This window comes from Acromyrmex echinatior, chromosome 18, assembly GCF_024713525.1.
Source record: "Acromyrmex echinatior isolate Ae372 chromosome 18, ASM2471352v2, whole genome shotgun sequence".
Taxonomy (NCBI): domain Eukaryota; kingdom Metazoa; phylum Arthropoda; class Insecta; order Hymenoptera; family Formicidae; genus Acromyrmex; species Acromyrmex echinatior.
This window is the reverse complement of record NC_141869.1, coordinates 2,763,563-2,774,468: the sequence shown is the minus strand read 5'-3', so window position 1 is coordinate 2,774,468 and position 10,906 is coordinate 2,763,563. Positions and strand designations below refer to the sequence as shown.

Sequence of the window (10,906 nt, the reverse complement as noted above, 5' to 3'; positions counted from 1 at the left end):
TCAAGATTAACATTATTTTTTCTTATTTAACTGATTAAAGGGAGATAGATTTACGATTCTCTTTTTTACGAAATGAAAAAAACCTCGATATTATCGATCGTTATATCGTTGATGTACCGTTGTTAGTTATGCGCACGCAAACGGAGAAGTATTGATACTTAGAGCTTTGATAGCATGAAGATGTAAACAGTTTGGATAAAAAAAGATCCCGTTCAGTCACCTATGTTCGACACTTATCTCGTATGTATATTATGTTGATATATTTTCCTTTTACATTTTATTAAATCAATTGAAAATCTTATCAAACATACACGTATGCAGAATTGATCGCTGCTATTTTCCACAATTTCCAAAAATTTCCTTAAATTTATTTATCAAACAAAGGGAGATAGATTTACGATTCTCTTTACTAATGAGATAGAGAAGGTTCTGTATCGTCGATTGAAAGATTATTGGTATACTGTTGATAGTTACATGTATTGATGCTTAATAGCTCGAGGAAAGCTTTAATAGAGCCTGTGGAGGATATAAGTAGACGTCTGAGTAAAAAAGGGTCTCTCGCTCAGTCACCCGCGCTCAATACTTTTCTCCCTAATATGTCTACGATATTGACATACTTTCCTTTTACATTTTAATAGATCACTGTGACTCAAAAATTTCATTAAATATATGGAGAATTGAGCGTTGCTGAACTTTATCTACTAAACTATTATTACCTCGCATAATAATTGTGATTAGAAAAAATTAATGTAAAATCAGTGAAATTATAATATGTTATTAAATATATATATATATATATATATATATATATATATATATAAATATTGCATACATATTGCTATAATATTATGCAATATTTTCAATAATTATTCCAGTTTTATTAATTACTAACATATTATTCTTTAACATATTCCAAAATATATATGATAAAGTTATGATCAAAAAATTTTTCGAGGGCCTAGAAACCATATCCAAAAAAAGAAATTGGAAATCTCCAGGAGACTCGCCAACTCGATTTGCGTATTCCTTTTTATAAGATTCCTGAAAAATAGATATGGTGCCGTGTTAATTCGCGATGTCGAAAATGGATATACATAGATGCGAGTTTATCATATACACAAACCGATTAAAACCATTTCAATTGAAGATGTAACGCGGATTAACATCTATGTATATCCATTTTTGATATTCCGATTTAACATGGACTTGCACCATAGCTATCCTTCAACACCACGATTTTATTGTTAATATCTAGCTACGTAGTTCCCAAATAAAAAAAATTATTTATTAGCGAATTTTGTTATTGCAAAACAAATTTTATTGTTGTAAAACAAATCTATGCAATCTTATAACGACAGTGTCATAAGTTTACATGCGTGAAATGTGCCACGTACTTTACACACATACACGTAAGTTAAGCAATCAACAGCTGTTATATGCAATATCGTCAAGTCGCTCTCGGAGTCGATATAGTAGATTTCTAATATCTCTTCTCTGTATAAAAATTAATTAATGAATCTATTTTCTCTAGTCGAACTAGACTATACTTTTGAAATTTAAAATGAAATAGGTATAAGTTTGATATTTGGCAACAAAAAGTTTTAGCTTACTTGTATAGATATAAAAAGACAATAAATCTTTTAATTGCTCTTTTATTGTTCCTAATGCTATAATAGATAACTTAAATAAATTAGAAACGCTTTTATTCAAGGAAATGATGACAATTTTTTTCTAGCAGAAGATTATTATTTTTAATCCTTAACATGTATTTATAAACGTTAAAGTGCATGATATTTAGAAAATATTGTGATCTATAATTAAGTCGACTTAAAATGAAAACCAACTTGAAATTGTATTAGGTGTTGGAATTAATTCGTAGCGTTTTTTAATGAAAGAATGTTATTTATTTCACATGAGCATTAAAAAATACATTAATGAAAGTACTTCCCATCACTTGTAAAACGCTACGAATTAATTCCAACACCTAATATATAAATTATATTAATATAATTTAATAATTATAGTAACATATATAATACAAGTATAATGTTTAAGAAAAATATCATATATTATATATACTCTCTTTTTCAAGATGCTGAGTTTTCACTTTTTAGAATGAGATTTCCCTCCAAAAAATTTAAAGAGTATGTATAAAAATTAAAATGAGGTAACTACGATCGCACGAAGTTACGATTTTCAACTACGAAGCTACAATTACTTATATTATACTGTGCAACGGATACATTCGAATTCATAAATTGGAATTCACAAATAACGGCAGATTTCACGTTAATTATAATTCTAAGAAAATTATTTTATAAAGCTTTTAATAGATATCAAATTATTAATAAATATATTTTCAAAATCATATGCACATCATTAAATATGGTTTATTAATTATAAAATAATTTTTATAATAAACCATGCGACTATTTATGAATGTATCCGTTGTATAATATAATTTAAGCAATAGCGAATCGTAACTTCGTGCGATCGTAGTTACCTCATTTTTTATTAGATATTCTATACATATATTTTTTAAATTATAAATTTTTGTATTTAAATCTTTAAATAAAATTTTATTAATACGAAATTAGAAATTATAATTAATTGAATTTTTAATTACATGCGCTTTATAATTGCAAAAAGTTTATTTTATAAAAGTTATTCTTCAATCGCTTGAAATTCGAAAATTACATGTTCTCACTTAGGGAACAATCCGATCTTAGATTTATCTGAGAGAATTAAAGTTGAGCTTTAACAAATTTAGATAGCTTTCCCAAACAATTTCGTGTAAAAACATACAGATAATAAATTATATTGAATATATTCACACGTAAATGGATAGAACGTTCTTGTTCTTGCGGCTCGGGAACGAAGTTCGCAAGCGTATGGTGCGTCATCGTCGATGCGCTCTCGGGGTTGCGGACGCGCGCGCCGAAGGGAAACCGGAGCTCACAACGGGGAGTCCCCGAAGGGGAGAGCCTGACCCGCCACCGCGTGTCGGCGTCGCGGCGTCAGTATGCAGTCGCGCATTCCACGCGGGAACACCTGTTTGCTCCGTCGGATCGCGTGCTACACGGTCGCGCTCAGTTTGCGGGGGTAAAAAAGGAAGCGATAAAGGGAGGGCGAGGAAAAGAAAGGCGGATACGGCAGAAAAGGGTCTAGTATCTTCGATCTCGAAGGGAGAGAGAAAAAAGAGAGAGCACTTAACACACAATCGCCAAGTAAATAACAATAACGGAAGCATTTGTTTTGGAAAGGGCAACGTGTTACCAAAATGATCTTCTTTAAATTTATATTTGTGCATATACATACACAATTAAATTTGTAAATGATTGAATAGCGCACATTTCGATGACTTAAAAATATCAGATAAAGCTTGGGATAAGATGTTAATTAATTGCGTTTGTATAATTACGTTGATATTTATGTTTTCTGTTTTTTACTGCAACATAAGCTGCTTGAAATTGTCCTTTCTAAAACAAATAATTCGCAAATGTTTCGTTTCTTTCTGTTCAAATGCATTATACATATTGAACGAAATGATTTCATGTATTTGTATTTATAATATAAATAATCCCGATTAATTCCGACTAATTTGTTTAACAAATTTATGTGTTAGCTATAATTACAATAGTTATATTATTAATTATTCTGTTGTTCAAAGATAATAAATCAGTATATATTATGATAGCAATTGATAAATTGCATTTTGAATTACTATACAATTCTCGACATAATAAAACATAAATAATATTTATAACTTTAATACATGAGAGTATAGCATAATAAAAATTAAATTAAGCTTAATATTATTAAAAGTATAAATATAATATCGAATGTTGCCATTATTATACATTTCTATAAAGAATTAAAAAATGTTTAGGTATATATTTAAATATATTTTGTCACTAAATAATCACATGTGTAAAAATTAGAAATATATATAATTATATTATAATATATATATTATTATATATATATATATATATATATATATATATATATATATATATATGTGTGTAATTATATATAATTTATATATGCAAGTTCTTCTACTGAAAAATTAAGTTTTTTTGGCTTAAGTGCTTTCTCTCTGGGGCCAGAGATACAGAGTAGGAAAAGGAGGAGAGGTACAGGGAGAAGGGGGCGATAAAGAGAAAGAGAAACAGAGAAAGGACGAAGTCCGCGAGGCTTCCACCACGTGTCCCTCGTTCTTCTCGATTGTACACGCGTAAGAATAATTTTCTCTATTAAAAGTGCACGCACGATCCTTCCAACGTGCCCTATCTATCACGAAGGCTGGAGAGTGACTTCGTTTGGATGTCATCTTTGCACGATACGTTCCGGCCCATCGATGGTTATCGCACAAGTTTGAGATCGATTTAATTCTTGAACTATTAGACGATTTCTTGTCAAAGTCCACTTGCTTGAATTGTTTGAATTGTTGCTTTGACGCAGCATTACTTTCAGTCAGTTAAATGGTACTCTTTTACATTACAAGAGAAAGAAATGAAAATTACCTTGAAGACTTGACACAGAAAAATTGCAAGACGCATAAATAACAATAATAAAATAAAACGATAAGATATCACAATCAAGAACAAAAATCTGGAATAAATCTAATTTTCTAAATAATAATCTAAATATTCAAAAATATTTAATGAAATAACAAAAGGAAATTATACGCGTTCCTTGTATCTATAAAACTTTTCATAAATATAAACTTTATACTTTAGTGCTGTTAGTCTGGTTGCCTTCTTACTTATATAAGATAATATTTTTAGAGTGCGACATTGATCATTTATTATGTGTCAGATCTTCCATTTCATATTTTTAAAGATATTTTATTCTCTTGCATACAAAACGATATCTAGAAATTTAACGCGTTACATCAGTGGGTCGGTTGGCGTTAAATCCTTCCAATTCTGGATTAATAATTTCGGTATGACATAAACGTGACCAATCTATTTTGTAACTCTTTATGTGTAATATGAAATCGATAGTATTAATGGTGATCCATCCAATGAATTAATGTTTAATATTATCGAATTAATGCATGTTTCATATGTTAATACGATATATTCTCTGTTTAGTTATTACTATTTACGAATATATAGTATGTTTGACATCATATTGTATTTTTTCGTGTACAATAAAAGAGAGAGAGAGAGAGAGAGAGAGAGAGAGAGAGAGAGAGAGTGTGTGTGTGTGTGTGTGTGTCAAGAAGTAATAAAATATACAATATAATATAGCAGAATAATATAAAAATAATGGGAAGCATTATAATAATACGCAGTATAATAATACCATAAAATTTATAGAATTCGATATTTAAGAGAAAAAGAAAGATATTATGTTTATTCTAAAAGTTTCCGGTAAATTTTTCTCGCGTTATTGCGATATTCCTGCGATATTCATAACAACGGACGATAGTAAATTCATTGCGTACGGGCTGTTTTTAAGTATTATTGTAATTTATGATGCTCATGGCACAGATTTGTCGCATAACGCGTAATTAACTAGAAACAAAACTCATCTCCATATATTCTATAGAGATATGTTACATATTCGCGTAATCAATCAATTACAACCTTTGCTATTTCTGTTGGAACAGTTTAAAAAAATATCAAGTTTTGATTTTTTTGTTGACTTTTTTTGTTGGGAATCCTTAGATTGTGAGAATCCTTACATCATTCGCTATAGTTCTAAATTTGATTTGATGACAGGTTTGGGAATTGTCATGAAAAGTCGGAGTGCCTCGAAAAAATCACGACTTCGTCTTGGAGAGCTTAGCTATTATTGGTGCCGTTGCAATCGTGATCGCGAAAGCTTGTAGTCATGACGCCCCAACTTCATTCACCTTTAACGAGTGTAATATACATACGCTATTAAGAACGTTGAGACCTCGCTTTGTCAGGACGAGACGCGGAGACTTTTCAGAGACACTCGCGACAATATTGCCTAACTAACCGTGGTCTAACTAAGTTTCCGTATCTGAGAAGCACAAGCGAGAATAAACCGACATATGAGGCACTCCTATCGTAAGACACAAGCGACAAAACGGATTTTGCATCACGATCGATTAAGAACAAACGAATATCTTACGTCTTACGATTTAGAGATACAGATAGTGACATATTGTCATCCATTTAATTTTAAATTCTGTTCGATAGACCTCTGAATTCATATTTTAAGGAAATTATCAAAATAACATCGTGATCAATTGAATTTTCCGTTAAGGAAAAATTTCAATTCGGGATTTATCAGATCGCAAAACATTCTGTGTGTTAATTATGGATATTCGTGAATTAATTCTTTGTAGTCAGCACTACAATTGAAGAATGAATTTAGTTAGATTATTTAGCGAAATAATCAAACATTCATATTATCGCAATTGTTGATGCAATTAACTTTTTCATGGAGATACCCAAAAAGGAAGATGAACACTGCGAACATCATCTCATCCTTCAACATCATAATTGGATTTCGCTTCGTTGCTTCTCAGTTTATACCTTGTGAGACATAAATGCATAATAATTTATACCTCGTTGTCCGACTCGGACAAGAGAGAACATTAGATAGGAATGCCGTGAGTTGGACATGTCTGAGTTGCACGGATCAGATCACATCCACATAGTTGTGATCCAGGAATTCCAGTTTAATTAACGAGAAAATGGCACACTTCGCTACTCGCTTCGCTACTGTATTCTATTTAACCCGCACGTTGCAATTATCATATAGAATTCTTTCACAAATTACATTAATTTTTGATAAAATGTACATCTTTATTTTTGCATTATATTGTATTATTTTATAAATTAAACTGTTATGTTAATAGTACCTTTACATAATTAAACATACGATAATTAGTTTTATAAATAGAGCTAGCTTGCTGTAACAAGATTTCATTAGCTTAATTATATTGTGTAAATTAACTGTATAAATTAAAAGAGTATTTTAATGGACTTTTAATAAAATGCAACATGCAAAATAGCGGTCGTTTATCGAGAAATTAAGGAAAAACGATCACTGCGTCGCTTCTGAGACATGTTGTTTGAGGAAACAAACGTCCTTTTATTAATCCTATTAAATTCTGTTTAATCATTAATTAGCCGCCAGCAAATCCTCCTTTCTCCCGACGATGCACGCTTCGCCGATTCTCGTCTCGTAGCGGGTGGCCTTGCCGTTATTTTCGTTATCGATATTATGACGTCGTTATCATTTGCGTGGCGCGCGGCCGGAGTCTGCAGAGGCTGGCGGAGCGGAAGTGATAACGTCAGAACCATTCGATAGTCCGCGAACTATAGGCCGCAGCTATCGATAAACTCAACGTAGAGGCGTGAATATCAACAAGTTGCGCGGACGTGCCGGAAGCATTTGTCCTTCTGCATCTGATTGTCGACAGGGAGAAACTACAGGATTAACATGATAGATATCACCAGGACTGCAAACGTCAAGCGCGAATTTCTCGATTTTTCCTTATGAAAGATATTCAAAACAACACAAAGACATTAGATACTCTTTGTTTAAAATAATGTTGTCTTTAGAGGAATTTTTTAAAATCTTGGTTGCCGAAATATTTATCGAAACTTGGCAGATCGATACTTTTCGTTTAAAGTAACGTTGTCTTTTTTTTTAAGTAACGAAATCTTTTCAATCTTAGTTATCGAGATATTGTTGAAACTTGATATTCAAAGACGTTGATTTCTGCCGAGGAAGATTTTATCGGTAAATGTGAAGATCGTTCGATTAATAGCATATCTCACCTGATAGACTTTGCGTGTAAGAAGAAGAGATTATATTGTACAAGAAAATCTTTCCTGAGTTCAGATAGATACTCATTTGATCTCCACTACATCTTAAACAGAATGTGTTGAGTTTCATCTCAATTCATAATTTTTAAATTGAATGAATAACATGCTTGACATCAATCGAGTTTGATGCATGCTCCTTGAGAAAATAGGATACAGGACGCGCTTAGTCATGCACAATATTTGTATTCCCGATCGTTCGAATAAGAGTTCGAAGCGCTTATAAAAGTTTCGTCATTTCCCCTCCGAAAGCTCGGCACGACATGATTTTATGGATGTTCTTCGCGTGAAACTCGAGGAAAAAATCTCAGCCGCTCGACATAATTTTATCGACGTGTATCAATACTTCGAAACTGGAACAACCAACGTCATTTGGTGACGTGGGCGTAAATGGAAAACCTATAATATGTCCCTCGATACATAGAGATTTCCTCCTGTATCTTTAAATCACGCGATGATTAATTATGCTACATCAGAAGTCTTGATGCAGACATGCCAATTCCGTTGAAACGAAAAAATTCTCTTCGATCTTTTCTGAAATTAAAATGTCTTCTTAGATTAATGGAATTTATACAGTTTACACACTATATCAGTTTTATATAATCCGATTTAATTAAGATTGTTAAATAATGGTTGTTCTAAATACGTTTTTTCAGTTAAGAGTAGCGAAACATTAATTTATCAAACGTAATTAATACAATTTGCTTTTTTCCGTTGCTATCGATTGGATTTCGATTGTTCGTTAAATTGTGTCACCATATATCGAAAATCCCAAACCTGTGAATCCAATCACTAATTAAACCCTAACACAGGCAACGATATTGTCAATGGACCAATTCATCCAGCAATTAATTAATTGATATGCATCACTGAATTTCTACCACGTGTACGTATAACATTCGCTAAAAGGTTACTGCTAGCATACCGGATGGATAAAGTATTAAGTTTAATTGCTTTTTATATATTTGTTCCATGATGCGCATAAAGCAATCTAAATCATATTCATTTTAATGGTGTATATGTAAAAATAAAAATGTTATCGTTTAATTTTCAAAGTAAACTGCATAAAAACAATTGTTTAAAATATATATTTCTCTCTTTCTCTGATTAATTTGTGAATAAATATTTCAATATGTATGTTATTACTATTCTATAAGTAATCCAAATATTTACAGCAAATTCTTCTCGTATTATTCTTTATAAGAGCATGTTTCTTAAATTCTTAATCATTTGGAATTTTTACTGTTCCTTCTCAGTTGAAGATATTTTTGTGCACCGGAAATGCCTTAAATAGGATTCTGCTTTCAAGCCTCACTGACTCTCTACCACGACATTAGATTTAAAAGCCACTTAGATACAACACTCGACAACAACTTACAGGCGAGCCCTCGTATTAGCACAAATACTTTTCTGCGATATTTTTTTTTAATAACGATGTGTTATTTTTAATAAGTGCGCTCTTTACAACTTTAATTGGAAAATTTTTTTATTTTACGTTAGATATTTCAAAGTTGCAATATGAAAACAAGGATTTACCACAAAAATTCTCGACGAAACGATTTATTCTAAATTAGCAAAAGTTTTCGAATGTTAAACTAATAAAATTAAAAGTGTTGTTTTTATTATAATTTAAAATAATATTTTTCACGTCTAAAAATCTGTTATTAAAATCGTGAAAAGATATCTAGGACGCAGGTGTTATTAACTTTATCGGTAAATAATTTCAAGAAAGCTCGACATAATTTAAATCGCCAATTATGATACATATAAAATAATCTCTGCATACGGAATCATGACATAAATTGAACGATATTAATCAAAATATAATAATCAAAATGAGATACAAATAAATAAGAAAATCATGTCGCAAAAGTCTAGGTTGACGAATAATTTTTGTTCTTTGTCAAAAAGTCAGGCGTTAGAATTATAAAGAAATGGAGAAGCTTTAAAGATGTAGATTTTATTCTCGAAACACCTTGATGCTTTATTTTCGGAAAAAGCTTCTTTGTGAGACATAATGACACGGATTGGCGACGGGCGCATCACAGAAGGCATTTCCCGTTCAGACATCGACTCTGCGACCCGCCGCGCGAAAGTGGCACCCGGTCGAAAGTGGCCACTTTGATCGTCGTCGAGGCTCGTAACCGACGATTGCAGACCGTCGTCGCATTAATTTTGTAGTTTTTACCACCCATTGAGAGAGGTTTTTATGATGGTCCCCTACCAAGCGCTCGCACCTTTATGTCGCGGCTGAATGGACAGGGCGAGCAGCGACTGCCGGCTCCTCTATGAGATAATAGGCTCGCGAGGCTGTGCCCGTGCCATTCAGACCCCGATTCCAGCAACCAATTCGGGATCGAATCGCGAGAGAGAGATCGAGGAACGAGAGGCGAGGGCGGACATCGCCGCTGCGATCTGCAGTCATGCTCACCATACAGAACGAGTGAGTACACACCGCTTTTCGGAAGCGTTAATACGGTCGTTCTTCTGCGGGGGGAAGCGGGGACTGCGGGGGATGAGCGATCGGACACCCTTTCATTGTTGGTGAACGGTGAAAGTCGCGTTACGTTCGGCCCGATGCTCGGCCAGAAGCGCGACGTGTCCTCGACTGATTGCACGAGGGTGACACACGAGAAAACGGGTCGACCTCAGTTGACGTTGTTGTCGATAAGGCTTCCGCCAGCAATTGGAGAATTCAATTGACACTTTGGCCTTTTAATTTGTGTGTCGCGATAAGCTTCTGTTCTCTGTCGCAATTAAACATCAATTCTGATTGATAATGAGATCTTGCGTGTTTGTCGTATACAGTAGAATTCAATAAAGAAAAAAAAAAGAATTGCATCACGATCTCGAGACTAATCGTGGAAGAGAAAAGAGAAGGATCTGTCGTTCGTCCGACCGCATCCCGCTTTTCCAGATCGCTTTCGCGTCCGCGATGCCGACCCATCATTTCGATTGCCAAGCCGATTGGCTTCGCCGCTGCTTCCTGGCGGATTCAAGGCTTCCTCGGGCTTGCTAATGGTTGCACGTTGATTCGCTGCATAGAGTGAGTATGTGACTTCGAGGGTATCTGAGAAACTGCGTCATGC

The 10,906-nt window shown here is 33.2% G+C and overlaps 1 protein-coding gene across 9 annotated transcripts in view; it reads left to right on the top strand.

Moving 5' to 3' along the window:
• Positions 1–10,906, top strand: part of LOC105151446 (uncharacterized) — a 228,111-nt gene that overhangs the window by 187,484 nt on the left and 29,721 nt on the right. For 2 of the 9 annotated variants that reach the window (XM_011065153.2, XM_011065152.2), the window contains exons 1-2: positions 2,965–3,227; positions 4,090–4,237. The exons of 1 other annotated variant lie outside the window; for it this stretch is intronic. In XM_011065153.2, the coding sequence (XP_011063455.1) occupies position 3,227; positions 4,090–4,237 (149 nt within the window). In that variant the 5' untranslated portion in view covers positions 2,965–3,226. Of the gene's footprint in view, positions 1–19; positions 241–2,963; positions 3,228–4,074; positions 4,238–10,105; positions 10,864–10,906 lie in introns of those variants that run through there. 6 more of the 9 variants (XM_087415644.1, XM_087415639.1, XM_087415640.1 and 3 more) reach the window with 5 other exon arrangements.